This window comes from Humulus lupulus, chromosome 6 (assembly GCF_963169125.1).
Source record: "Humulus lupulus chromosome 6, drHumLupu1.1, whole genome shotgun sequence".
Taxonomy (NCBI): Eukaryota; Viridiplantae; Streptophyta; class Magnoliopsida; order Rosales; family Cannabaceae; genus Humulus; species Humulus lupulus.
In genome coordinates this window covers 75832854-75848269 of record NC_084798.1, presented here as the reverse complement: position 1 = coordinate 75848269, position 15416 = coordinate 75832854, and the positions used below count along the sequence as shown (strand labels likewise).

The following is a 15416-nucleotide window of genomic DNA, read 5'->3' as shown; positions in this document are numbered from 1 at the left end:
AACACCCCAAAAACTCAAAACCCAATCACATGCATCTCTAATCCCAAAATTCACCATAGCTATCCCTAAGCTCAGAAACTCAGCAAAACCAGTCAAAACATCAGAGTTAGAGGCTTAGAATTCATACCTTTAATGGAGTTTCGATTTCAAGACAGCCTCTACACCTCCTTAGCTTGCCCTTCCTCACCCTTTGGCCTGAATTCCCTAAAGTTCCCATCAAACTCAGCTTATGCACCATAGTTCAAAAACCAAAACCAGAAACTGAAGAAACTATAGAACCTTACCTCAAGTGTTAGGGTGTTCCTGCTAAACCTCTGCCAATTCTCCAATCCTAGCTTAGGATTCTTGATGGTTAGCCTATCCCAGATCTCCTCTAAGCTTTGCTCCAAGAAAACCCCAGAAAAGTGGTGAGAGAACCACAAACTGACCCAAGAGAATACAACTCTGTTTTCCATTCCTTTTCTCTTTTCTTTCTTTTCCTTCTTTCCTTTCTTTCAGACTTCTATCACTTTCTACAATTCCCACTAACATAAAGCCTCAGCATATGTATCCCTTGCAAGCCAAATGACCTTAATGCCCTCCCTATTAAGTTTAAACCCTTTAATCCACTTAGGGGCATTTTAGTCATTTTACCCAATTCCCGCTAACTCCTCGAGTGTCTCTAACATTTCCCGCTTAATTCTCGATACCTGACTAATCTCCAATTATATTCCTCGATGTTAAAAATAGACGCCAATATACTCACTAAATTCCCATTTATACCCCTAGGCTCACCCCGAGCCGGGTATAAATCCCCGCCATGACTTTTTCGCTAATCTGCTCACTAGGATCGTCTCGAGTCACAGATCACAGATATATCCACATAATAATGTGGTCTCAACATTAGCCTACCAATATACACACAAGTACACAATTACGCTCTCAATGAGCCAAATTACCAAAATACCCTCACAGCAGAGTATATAGCCCCATGCATGCCTTTATCATCATATAATAATATGACCTACATAATCATGCATATAATCATATAATAGCACAGTAAATCAATTATGGCCCTCCCGGCCTCCTAATCAAGGTCCTAAACCTTATTAGGAAATTTGGGTCGTTACATAAGGCCTTTTAGATTTTATAATTTTTGGGTTAATCATGAGGAGTTTTGCAGTACTGTTCTGGATAGCTGGTCCAAACCAGCTGGTGGTTATGGGTTACAACAAGTTTTGCAGAAGCTTAAGAGGCTTAAACCTGTTTTGAGTTTCTTCAATAAACAACAGGTTGGTGATGTAGTCCAGCAGTATACTGAAGCTAAACAGAGGTATGAAAGAGCTCAGTTCATGTTGCAGCAGGCTCCTTCTTTGTACACTTTGCAGCAGGAAGAGAATGAGGCAGCTAATGATTTTGCTAACAAATCCAAAATGTATGAGATTTTTCTTCGTCAAAAGAGCAAAATTAATTGGCTGAGATTTGGAGATGAGAATACAGCTTACTTTCATGCTTCTCTTAAACAGAGGAGGATGAGGGACCGTATTTCTAGCTATATTAATGAAGAGGGTCATATTGTGGAGAATTATTCTGAGGTAATTGCTCATTTTTATAATCATTTTAAAGGTTTTATGGGTAAGAATAGTTCAGCTACTAGTCGGGTGGATTTGAACTGTTTCAAGCAGGGAAATGTCTTAACTCTGGAGGAACAACTTGGTCTAATACAACCTTTTACTCAGAAAGATGTTAAGAGAGCTTTATTTAGTATTCCCTCAATCAAGAGTCCTGGTCCCGATGGTTTTGGTTCGGGTTTTTTTAAAGCTCTTTGGAAGGAAATAGGAGCTGAAATATCAGAAGCGATTTTGTTATTTTTCGAGAATGGTGAGATTCCATCAGAGTTAAATGGGACAATTTTAACTCTAATTCCTAAGGTAGAGTCTCCTACTGTGGCTTCTGATTTTAGACATATTTCCTGCTGTAACATTCTTTATAAATGCATTTCAAAGATGATTTGTTTACGGTTGGCTAAGATTCTTCCTAGGATTATACACCAAAAATCAAGGAGCTTTTATAAAAAATAGACAACTTGCACATAACATTTTAATACTTCAAGATTTGCTTCATGGTTATTCTAGGAAGAATATATCTCCCCGATGCTTGATAGAGATTGATCTTAGTAAGGCGTATGACTCTATTGATTGGGCTTTTTTGGAGGAGATTATGACTGCATTTTGCTTTCCTAGAAAATTTATTCATTGGATTATGACTTGTTTGACGGGTTCCTCTTATACGCTTTTATTGAATGGGAGATTATAAGGTAGTTTTGAGGGGAGGAAAGGTTTAAGACAAGGAGATCCTATCTCTCCTCTGCTTTTTGTGCTGGTTATGGAGTATCTAACTAGACTCCTTAAGCAATCTTCTAACCACAGAGAGTTTAGATATCACCCTATGTGCAAACACTTACAATTAGTGAACCTTTGCTTTGCAGATGACCTGATTTTGTTCTATAAAGGAAGCTTTAGATCAGTTCAGCTTATTTTTTAGGGGATCCTGAGTTTCTGTAGCAGTTCAGGGCTTGCTACCAATCTGAACAAGTCTCAAGTTTTCTTTGGGGGAGTGGCTACTGAGGTGAAACAAACTATCCTTAATTTTGTTGCACTTGGTGAGGGATCATTTCCTTTGAAATATCTGGGGGTCTCTTTGAGACCTACGAAATGGCAAGCTGCTGATTGTGGGGAGATTATTAAGAAAATTCAGGCTAGGCTTCATATGTGGGCGAGTAGGCATTTATCATATGCGAGGAGAACTCAGTTGATATTTTCGGTTCTGCTAAGCATCCGCAACTATTGGATGCATATTTTTCTACTTCCTTATAGTGTTATTCATGAAATAGACAGATTGTGTCCAAATTTTCTACGGGGTTCATCTAACAACCGCAGCAAGTTCCATTGTACATCGCGGGCTCAAGTTTGTCTCCCTAAAGCTCTTGGAGCTCTGGGTTTTAAGGAAGGTTCAGTTTGGAATAAAATTCTTATGGGAAAATATATTTGGGCTTTATCGACTAAACAAGATGTGTTATGGGTGAAATGGATTGACGGGATTTATCTTAAGGGTCATTCTTTCTGATCTTATCATCTAAAACCTGATGTGAGTTGGTACTGGCGTAAGCTTTGCTACCTGAGAGAGACTCTTCCTGAAACTGTTTTGGTTAATTCGGCTGTGAATGGTAAGCTTAGATTGAATGTTCTGCTCAGTAGCATCCTTCAGAGGAATAAAGTTGATTATGCTAAGGCAGTTTCGTGTTGCCTTTCAGTCCCTAAACACCGTTTTATGCTTTGGCAACCGGTTCTTGCTCACCTCCTGACTAGAGATAACTTGCTGAAGTGCCAGATTTCTGTTTCTTCTATGTTGTGCCCAATTTGTGAGAGGGAAGAGGAATGTCATTAGCATTTGTTCTTTGACTGTTGTTTTTCGCAGCAAGTTTGGCATTTTCTTAGAGGTTGGTTGGGTTCTAGTATGTGGCCTATTCAGTTTGCTGGCTGGAAGGAGTGGTTAAAAGGGAAGCCTGAGAATGTTTTGCATTGCATTTCAGTAGCTTCACTGTCAGCTGCGGTGTATGGTGTTTGGTACAGAAACTCTTGTATATTTTCTTACTGTTCCTTTTCTCCTTTGCACATAGTGAGGTTGATTAAGCAGGCTCTGAAATTTAGATTAAGTGGTAGGCTGAGCCAAAAAGTCTTTAATAAGAATTGTATTCTTGCTGAAGTTGTTAGATGTTTGTAATCAGTTAAACCTTTGGGTTGGTTCTTGAACTGGTTGTAGTTTGTTGTTTTGGTGCAATATATTCTTTCTTTTCATCAAAAAATAAAAATAAATAACATGATTATTAAAATGTACAACATGATTTAAGTAGAAAGTTGTTGTCGTATTACGTGAATAAGTACTTTGAGATACATTTTCAAACAGTGATTGTTTCAATAACATAATATATTAAACCTATAACTGGTTAAAACCAAATTAAATGAAATAATTGAGTTCGACAAATTGGGCAAGAAGGATTTCGACGAAGCCAGTTAACAATATAGTCGACATGAAACAAATGTAAACATTGTGGCATATGTGCATAGCTCGTTCCAACTTCAAATTCCTCCAAACATACAGGACAGCTCTGCCCTATCTGTTCATCACCTTCTCCAACTATGAAAGTAATAAGAATCAAATCCACAATCTCCATATTATTCCAATATGGAAATCAATCCTCAACTGCCATGTATATCTCACAGTCTCAAAGTTCTATCTATCTTATCTGTCTTTAAACATTCTTTTTTAAATAGTCAGGAGACTCTAGTTAATAGCCAAAACATAAAAGTTAGATTGTGTTCAATAATAATGATATTAGTAATTTATAAAAATTATTTTTTAAAAATATTTATAAGTAACAAACTTTAAAAAGCACAACGAAAAGTATTTGATTTAAACTGGTTGTTTGGATGATTCTGAACCTATGGGTTATTCATTTATGATTTTATTTTCGATTTTGGTAAAGGATAACAATTATTAAATATTTTTGAAGTGTAGTTAAGATGTAACTCTTAGTTTTTTCTTAATCTAAATATAATACAAAGAGTCGAATGGTTTGAAAGTGGTATTCAATCATGTTTGCTTTGGTTTTCATTTTATTTGGTGAAACGATGTTGAATTATGTAGTAGTTTAGTTTATGTATAAATAATAAATTAGAATTTGTTAATGTACTGAGAATAATAATAATTTAACTAACCTTTGGATTGTTCCTTAAAAGTTCCTGAGATGAAATCACAATGTATTATAACAAAACACCTGAGAAAAATAAATCAAAAGTGGAATAAGTTTTCAAAATTGTTAATTTGTATAAATATAATATATATATTTTTAATATTTTTATAATAGGTAAGATAATAGAATATTATTTTTTTATTTATTCTTAACTCTAAAAACAATAATGCTTTTACTATTTTCCTTTCCAAATAAACGATTATTTAAGATATAAGATATTTATATTTGGAACAAAAGCCCAAACCCACCATCTACATGGCAGCCACATGGCTGCACTTGATTAGCTCAAATAATTTTAAATTTATTAAATATTTTTAAATAATTTAAAATTAACCAAAAAATTTAAAATTTAATTTTAAAAAAAATCTTAGTTTTAATCAAATTAAAATAAAATAAATTTCAATTTAAAACAGAAATAGAAAATCAATTCAATTCAATAGAAAATCAAATTATATATATGTTTAATTATTTATTAATACTACTAAATTAAAAAAGAAATAGAAAATCAATTCAATTCAATAAATATTAATATTCTTCTCTCACTTCTCACGCCACCTCACACACAAACGGGTTCCTTCACATCTCTCTCATTTGAGTATTTCACATAAAGTATCTGGAACCCTCTCCATCGCTACTCAATCTCCTTCACTCTGCCGCCCACTGCCTCTGCCTGGGCCGATTTCCTCGGGCAATCCCTTCTAAACTTGCATACGAAAAATCCCCAAAAGGAAAAAAAAAAAATTAACAACCAGTCAAACAGGGGAGGGTGGGTGTTATAATAAGCCTTATATATATTGGTCATAGTTAAAATCAGAAGCGTATAAATTTTCCCTAAAACAATGGCTATCTTAGTGATTTGCAAAAGAAGAAAACAACAAACATAAATATTGATTATAACTCCCATATATACGATATTAGCTGGGAAGACCAAAACACTATGTTCATAAGTTTTGATGCTTTTCACGGTACAAATACGTAGAAAAATAAATAAATATATATATATATATTTATACATGTGTATGGATGTATTAAATGGAAAACAAAAATACCTTAATTTATGATAAATCTGTATTGTTTGATCATCAGAGGTTGAGAATTCTTTCCCAGAGAACAAAGTGGACGAGGACAAAGGTATATGGTTTTGTATGCATGTTTTGTTGATAAGAAATTTTACTGACCTTTTAAATGTTCATTCAAAGCTTGAAAGAAGAAATCACAATATATTCCTTAATATCCTTGAAAAAAGAAAAATAGTTCAATAGAGTGTTTAGTTTCTTAATTGTTAAACATGAATGGTAAACTTCTAGCATAAAGAATTTTATTTTTATGTAATTTTTTTTTACCTTCTCCACAAGTTTAATAGCAAATTGTAAGAACTTATATTTCAAATTTATGATTGTGTTAATTTAGGATTCATAAATAGATGAGATGATTTTTATTGTATCTGCAAATGTTAATGGTTGTGTCCTATGGCAATGATAATATATTTCTCAACTGTTGCATCGCTTGACTCGATTATAGATTCTGTTAAAATATTAATAAACAACTGTTAAAACATATCAAATTCTGTTAAACCATACCAAATTTTGTTAAATACAAAATACCGTTTGATAGTCATTTATATAATAGGTAAAGATGCATGGATGTATATGGATTATTAATCAATGGCCATGTGATTTTTTTTTTTTTTTTTGATGATAACTTTGTTTTGTGATCCTGTTACTCATAGTAGACACTTGATCCAAAAGACTAGTAACTTGATCCAAAAGAGTGATGATATTAAGGGTACAGCTGGTGAATTTGAATGAATTTTGGCAACCTAGCTAAATTTGACATTTTGTAGTTATTTGACACAAAAATATGGAATACCTATCGAAACACCCACCAAAAAGTTTCTGTTATTGATGTAATACATGACATAGCTTTTGATTTTTTTTTCTTTTTTTTTTTATAAAACTGGATTGGTTAATAAAAAAGATTTATAGAGAATGTTTCTTCATATGGGTTTAACTTTGAAAGTACTCAAAAAAATCATAATTAATGTAGGTTGACTTTGTATTGATTTGTGGTTGCTATGCATTATTGTGGTTGATTGAATCCTTAATCTTTTCATCAACACATGATTCAATAGTTTTACCTTAATTATGCATGGCAGCATGGGACTGTTTTCACTGTCACAAGTTTATATGAAATTTTTTACTATACTACGAACTTTTTTATATATAGATTATATAGACGCCAACAGTTTTGCAGTAGACTAGTTTTATAACGAGTTTAAAACAACAATTATTTACCAGATTATTTTCTTAAACATTTTAAAATAGGCTTTTCAGTTTCATAGGAAATAATAATAATAATAATAATAATAAGCAAAGGTGTGGAATAGTGCCACGTAGCCATTTTTTAAAATGATATTTTACCGTAGGTACCAACCTAAAGAGTTAGATCAATTATGAAATCCAACACCTGAACTCTGCACTCATATAAAATCTCAATCACAAGTTTGGACTAGATATGTTTGTTTAGTACGGAGAGAATAATCAATTGGGATTCGTTGAATTCCTACAAATAACCAAAAAGATAAAAGAGAAATAGAATATAATATAGTTATTTTATATATAAAAAAGAAACCTTCATACACGCGTTAGAAGTAAGAAAGTTCACCAATAAAAAAAAACTTTTATTGATCAAAAAATCAATATTTATGAACCGTTAACTTAATTTAGGTCATAACACTATTATGAGAAAAATATGAATTTGCTTTAGAGTGAAACAACTTAATGACAATAATTATCGAATAAGATGACAACATTATTTCAAGAATATAATATTTTGAAGTGTTTGTTGGATTAAGATTTCTATCTAATTTTAGTGTCTTAATTCAGGTTTTGATAGGCATAGCTTAATAATATTGATTTATTAATTTATTTTAAGAATATTTTTGGTGAAAAAGAATAATAATATAGAATAAAGAAGTAATATTATTAATAATATTGGAGGAAAGAAGCACCATCTTTCCATCATTCATTCATGCATATCTGCAAGACTTTGTCTGGAATATCTTGTTCACTGGCCTACCTTTGCCCATGTTTAGGATTGTCGTTTGGTTTCTATTTTACTACTTTGTGGGCCCCACTCTCTCTCACTCCCACTCACCTCTCTTCGTCTCCTAATTCATCTTTCTTCTCATGCTTCACAGTGCATCACAAATTATAGTGTGTGTACAAAGTAAGTACAATAGAATTAAAATATAACACCAAAGTAATTTAATTAAAAATATATATATGTATACAACAATATCTTTATATCTATATCCATATATACACATATATAGTATAATATGTTTCTCTCTCTCTCTTTCTTTCTTTTAAAAAAATATAGCACAAGCACCCACACATTGCCCAGCCCAGCATATTTTCTTGCCTCCTTACTTCACAGCCTGTCAAGGCTGAATTATTAAGACCATGATTATGATTTTTTTAAGTGAGAGAGAAGAGTTGGATTTGTTGTTTCTCTAAGTAACCAAAGAAAAAAAAATACTATAGAAAAGAAGGAAAGTAGGAAGAAAAGAGTACTGGTTTATTTTCTGGGCCTGCCAAACAGATTTGCTGGTACAGCGGTGTCAAGGAATCTTCTCCGAATTCACCACCGCCATCTTCAGGGCACTTTTAAGATTGCTCCGTCAAAAGGGTGCCGAAAGGAAGCTAAGAATTTGCTAGGGAGAGCTCCTGAGAAAATTGGCTGCTGGCAGTCCTAGTTTTGTTTGTTTGTTTGTTTTTTTTTTTTAATAATAAGATTTTCAAACTGTGATGAGTTGTGATTTAGAGATTTGTTCAAATGAGAGGGTGATTGGCATGAAGGTCGAAATTTCTCAATGAGCTTCATAAGTGAGAATCAGAATCTGGGTCTCTTTCTATTTCAGGTAAGAAAAAAAAAGATTCATGAGCTGGAGTTCTAGAAGTTGTGCTAAATTTAGTTTCTGCATAAGAGTTAGCCCCTGATATTTTGTTTATGTTTATTGGGTTGTTTTTATCTCTTGAACCCATTTCTGGAATTGTTGAAATGAATCTGAGATTCTTGTTTCTTTTGAATTGTTTGTTTGTGTATCTTTTTAACCATTTGAAGGAGGTCTGGGGGGGGGGGGGGGGGGGGGGGTCCAAACTCCAATTTAGTTGGGTCTTTTTTTTTCCTAGTTATTTTTCTACGCACATGAAGAGAGAAACATGCCAAAAACAGATATCAACAGGTGAAAGATGACTTTTCTTATAAATTATAATGAACAGTATTTGAGATGCTTTTAAAGGTTGTAGTTATGTTTCTAATGGCCCCCTAATTGTGATTTCATTGATAGTTATTTAATTTTACTTGCTTTTCAGTTCCTTCTTGACTTTTTCTCAAACACCATAGGTGTTTGATGATTTCATCATGTGGATAACCAAATAAGAAAGAAAGGAAAAGAAAAAAGCTTAGTTTTAGCTTCAGAAAAACAGAAAGAAGTGGACACTCACTTAGAGAGCAATTCCCAGAAAATGAAAACCACTGTTTTGGCCAATGATGGTTCTTGTAGAAATACATTGAACAAGAAAGTTGGGCAGACCCACATACCATTTTTGGTCTCACTATTGCCCACATCCCATTTTCTATCTTTTTTTCCTTATTCATTGTCTGGGTACTGTTTGATTAAACTTTGGGAGTTCCCTATGTAATTCTGAACCATTCTTTATGTTCCCTCCTCCATTCTATACCATAAAAAGAACCTCTGTTTTTGACATAAACCACCCTCTTTGCAAAAACTAAATTTGAAGCCTGCATTTTGTTGACCATAAGGGAAACCAAAAAAATCTTGAAGCACCTATAATTTAGGATGTAAATCTAGCTGTTGATCAGTGGAGTTGAGAAAATGTATTCCACTAAATGCCCAGGTTTGTTATACGTTTGCTCTCTACAGTAGGCTGTAGACTTGTAGATTTCTCAATATGATCTGATTTTTATTTTAGTGTTTCGTGCTTAGATATGCAGAATAAGAACAGTAGCTTTTGGGGTCGACCCTGTCTCCACCATAACATAGTGGTTTCTCACATCATCCCAAACACTACTAGAAAAAACAAGATAAAGAAAATTAAAAAGAAGTCATAAATGACATTTGAATAATTTTCTTCATATCTTTCTCTTTCTCTGTTTTTTTTTTCTTTTTTTGTTAAATAACTTTTTATGCAGTTTCACTGTATACTTGAGAATAGTTTGTTTTTCCTGAAACATGCATGCTAAGGCTTCAGTAGTTAGCCAAAATTCTGATTGTCATATCACTTTCAGGCATGGGAACCAAAATTGAATTTGCCATCAATCTTTTAGGAAGCTCCCCAAATAGCAAGCGCTTTGCTGTGCACGGTGTGGATGATTGGGACTATTTCCAGAACAGTGGGGCGAAGGTGAAGTATTTGAAAACCGGGTTGGAGGAAAAAATTCAAAACTCCATGGACAAGAACAAATTGGATTCCATAAAAAAGACAATGCAGATGCATGAAGATATCTTCAAACACCAGGTATAAAGTCTAATGCTCATCCATTTGGCTCACTCTCGTTGGGATTGCTTGAGTTGAGATCATATTTGCAAATTGATCAACATAGTCTCAAAGTGAATTCAAAATTTAAAGGGAGAAAAGTATGTGCTTTACCAATAAAAATTACCAGGAAAACAGCTTTACAGATATCTTCTTGTTGGTTCACAAACTTTCTAATGATGAATTGCATACAACTGATCAAGATAATTCTAATGCCTACATTTCTAGTGATACATGAACTCTAACAAAAAAATGCAATCTGTATGGATATGGAAAGACAATCAAGTTACTAAAAGTACAGTTTGCATGCAGTATTATTTTGGTTATGATAGCAATCTTGAATTGGATAGTTTTCCATTCACATTGTCATTATAGCTAAGTTAAGGACATTGAAGCTGGTGATATCAAATTTATCTGAATGCTAAAAATTGCAGGTAAGGGAACTGCATCGGCTGTACAGCGTTCAGAAAATGCTAATGGATGAGCTGACGAAAGAAATTAGGCAAAGCAGACTTTGGGATCCTTTGCGTAAACCAGATATCAGCCACTCTCAGTTAATTAACTGGGAGCAATCAGCAACAAAACAAGCACCTGGAGCTAGCTTCCATATCAATAGTTTGAGAGATGAACTAAACTCTAGAGAGTGTAGTGGTAGTTGTTCTGGAGACACCATGCGAGTCTCGAGGGGGTTTGATCTCGAAAGGCCTGCAGAGGAAGATATCTCTACAGGAGTCAGCGCCATTGGTGAAAATCCCAGAGGTCGAAACTCTAACATTGCCCTCAAGAGTGGCAAGATGAGTATAGATTGCCCGGAAGATGATAGTGAAGTTGAGCTAACACTAAGCATTGGTAGTAGCCAAAGTAAGAAGAAATCAAATTCGAAGTCCCTCAAGGACATTAAAGAGCTTGATTCATCTGCTTCATTTAAATCGGATAGAGGAGGAGAATGCAGTGACCCCACCACCCCAATGAGCAGCTCCAGTGCAACATTTGACCAAGAAAGAAAGCAGCCACATTGGCTTTTCCACGGTTTAAAGCTCAAATAGGATCACTTTAACTTCAACTTCAACTTGTATGTGTGTATCCTTGTAAATTTTGCATGGGCCACTGAATTTATACATGGTTCATGCATGATTGAGATTCTAATTTAGTTCCCACTTCAATAAATGGAGAGTTCAGAAACCTCATTTCTAAGCTAAGCTGTTGTATATAGAATCACTTACAACTTTTGTATTCTTCTTTTAAGATTAATCAACCTTTTTTCTGTAAGTAAGAAAATATCTCTGAACTCTGACCAATTAAAGAACTATTTTGGGTAGCTCATAAACTTCTGTCAATAACAATATATGAACAATGCCCATTTAAATTAGGCCTGAGAAAATGAATGAAGACAATAAGTTGCTGTCCAAGACCGAAACAGGAGGTTCATGAATCCTAATCTTTTGGGAAGTAATGCACTTATTAGAAGCAAATGATCATGACTAACTCACCTAAAAAAATTTCTAGGTAAGCAAGATGTTGTACTTAGTTTTCTGAAATGGATGGCCCACATTAAACCAAAAGTGGTAAAAAAAGTAGTCCTACAAATGACAATGATTACCGTTAAAGATTGATCCTTATTGCAATCTGAATTGTGCATAATGGGTAGTGGGACAACCTGTAGAACATTAATGTTTAATCTGAATTTGTCTCTAAGTAATTGTCAAGGATCGCCAAAAGCAATTTATACAGTTGCAGATGACAAGTCTCTTTCACTTCATTAAAAAGACGCACATTGTTTTTGCTGTATTAGTTAACTATTTTTTTCCCTTTTATAATTTTATAAATGTCCACAACTGAGTTTGAGATTCCCTTGTGACGACATAATAGAGTGTCAAATATCAACTACAGTACGGACATAAAACTAGAATAAATTGCTTTTTTGCCGCCCAACTATAATGTACCCTAAATGATTAGCGATGTTAAAAATTTATCCCAACTATACACCTTATTAAAATATGAGACTTTTGTTAAATTTCGTCTAAGGTGGCTAATAGATTGATGATGTCATGTATCAGTGATATGTGTAGAATAATTAGTAATTTTACTGCCGAATTTTAACTATTACCAAATTATGCAATTTTTATTAAAAAAAATTAAAAATCTAATTAATAACAAATACCTCTTTTTTCTTTTTTCCTTTTATTTTCTTTTACAATATAAAATAAATTTATTTTAGAATGAAAATTTAAAATATATACTAAAATAAAGAAAATTTTTAATTAAAGAGTAGAACGAATGACGAATGGTTTAAATAAATAATTTTTTTTAACCTAAATGGAGGAGGACGAATTGGAAAAATCTTTATTTTATGATTTATTTTTAATTTTTATTTTAAGATATATTTATTTTATGTTGTAAAAGAAAAGAAAAAGTAAAAAAAATTATTTGTTGTTAATTAGGTTTTTAATTTTTTGAATATTTGAAAATTTATTTAATTAATTTTAAACTTTTTGTAGTTTTTAATTTCTTAATCTTTTAAAATGATTATTTTTTTTTATTTCTAATGATTTAATTATTATTTTTAAGAATAAAAATTAGTTTTAATAAAAATAGCACAATTTGGTAATGGTTAAAGTTCGAGGGATAAAATTGTTAATTATTCTACCCATGACATTGTCATATCAACCAATAAATTATCACATTATCAATCTGTTAGCCACCTATAACGAAATCTAACAGAAATCTCATTTTTCATAATGTGTATAGTTCATGGGCAATTTTTAACATCTCAAATTATTTGGAGGACACAATTATTTAATGGTCATAGTTCGGAAAATAAAAATGCTATTTATTCTAAAACTTACGGAGAGACTATATGAGTAGTTAATTGCGTTCAGATCCAAGAAAAACATTTAGAATTTAGTATAGTTAAGCTTGATTGTTCTTTCATATACTCTTAAAGCCACAAAAGTACTGACAAAAACGTGATTATTAGTAATAACCACCCCAACAAAAAAAAAGATATTGGAATTTGTTTATATGTAATAATAGTATAATTATTTCCTGACAAAAAAATAGTATAATTATTTATAATTTACTTCTCTATCAATATTAATGCATGATATGGATGACTATGTATTTATATATGGTGAATAAATTTTTGGGAACAGTATTGGCACATCCATGTTTTTTTTTTTTTTTTGCTTTTATAATTTTTGAATAACATGATTTTGCATTTTTTATGGGTTTCTAGTGTTGTCGGCGGTCTGTGAATATTGGGCTAGGAATGGTGGGCCTTGGACAAGAATGGTAGGATGTGCATCGGGATGGTTGGCTGGCTGTGAATGTCATGGGTGCTACGGGTTTTTTTAAGGGAAAATTACATCATACACGGTAATTTAAAAAAAAATTCTTTTTATACGGCAATTTTAAGCAATTATAAAGTTGTTGTGCTCCTCCCAACTAGTATGTACGCAAATGTTTTTTTTTTCCTGTATCTTATTGATATGTAAATTTGAACCACCACGTTTATTTTTGTCAAATCAACTTTTATTTTAAATATTATATTTTAAACTATTTTAATTATATTAATTTCTATAATATAAATATTACAATTTTCATATTATATATTTAAAAAAAAGTGTCAATACTTTAATAAATTGATAGATACTTTTTGGTATGATAATAATGATAATAATAATAATTACAAATAAATTTATTTTTCTTATAAATATTTAAAATAAATATAATTATTAATATTAAATAAATATTTATGCTTACATAAAATATTATATATTTAATCAATATAATCTATTTCTTTATTAGTTGTTACAATTTTTTTTAAATATATATATATTACTTGTTTAATGTAATTTAACATTTTTGTATATACTAATTATAAAATTCTTTTAGTTACAAACTTAGTTTTATATATTTTTGTTACAAATATGTTAACTAAATTCACAACTTACTTTTTAAAAATATTAGTCACAAATATATATATTTTTTTAGTTATAAAATTAGTTATGTAAACCATTGTTACAAAAATAAAATATTTTAGCAACGAATTATTCTGTAAATGTTGTCTTCAAAAATGTAAAATTTGTTTACCAATATGTAAAACTTGTTTATATATTTGTAAATGTTGTTTACAAAAATATTTTTATGTAACTGGTTTACGCATCTGTAACACATGTTTACGAATTTGTAACGGCTATTAACAAAAAAATGTTGTATTTCACTGCTACTCCGTATTTACACTTTTGTCATTCCGAATTTTTCATGAAAATTCTGTATTTTTGTAATCTACCGTATTTTTCATATTTTTTTTTAAATGTGAATGTATTTTTGTGAATTTCCCTAAAATTAATCTCTTTAAATAATATTAAAAAATGAGTAATTATTAAAATAATAACAAGATGTTACAAATTAGTAACGTTGTGTTACGAATAATATTGGGAGAATAAATAACTATTAAATTATAAAACTAGTAAATTTTTTATTACAATTATGTTAAGTAAATATATAAATTATTTATGCAACTATTAGTTGAGAAATATAATTTTATTTGTGAATTACTTTTGTAAAATTTTGTTACAAAAATAGACTTTTTTTGTTATGAATTAATATGTAATTGTTGTTTACAAATTTGTAAAGAATTATTTACTTATTGTAATAGTTTTATTACTACTTGTTACAATCTTGTAACATATTTATACTTTTTAATGAGTTTTAGTTATTGCATGTAACAATTTTATTATTAATTATAATAGTTTTGTTACTACTTGTTATAATATTAATATTAGTTGTTCTAACATCTAACATTTTTGTAAATATTTAGTTACAAAAATTGAATATTTTACTTATAAAATTAATTATGTAAATCATTGTTACAAACATGTTAACAAAATAAAAGAATTTATTACCGTGATAATGAATTTTCAAAATAGTAAATTAATGATGACCAAATTTTAAGTATTAAAATCTATATTTATTTGTTTGTTAAAAAAAATTAATATTTATTTAGATTAGTTTTCACGAGTAACATTTTATTTTGCAAATATTTTTTTTGTTCTCATTAA

The 15416-nt window shown here is 31.1% G+C and overlaps 1 protein-coding gene across 2 annotated transcripts; it reads left to right on the top strand.

The window, feature by feature from the left end:
• Positions 1-8107: 8107 nt before the first annotated feature.
• LOC133782290 (uncharacterized) lies at positions 8108-11680 on the top strand. 2 transcript variants are annotated; one of them, XM_062221541.1, is made up of 3 exons: positions 8108-8714; positions 10106-10335; positions 10788-11680. In XM_062221541.1, exons 2-3 carry the CDS (start codon positions 10108-10110, stop codon positions 11397-11399), a joined length of 840 nt encoding a protein of 279 aa, XP_062077525.1. In that variant the 5' UTR covers positions 8108-8714; positions 10106-10107; the 3' UTR covers positions 11400-11680. The 2 variants fall into 2 exon arrangements, with proteins under 2 accessions (XP_062077525.1, XP_062077524.1); XM_062221540.1 differs by lacking the exon at positions 8108-8714 and adding an exon at positions 9084-9714.
• The last annotated feature ends 3736 nt before the right edge of the window (positions 11681-15416 follow it).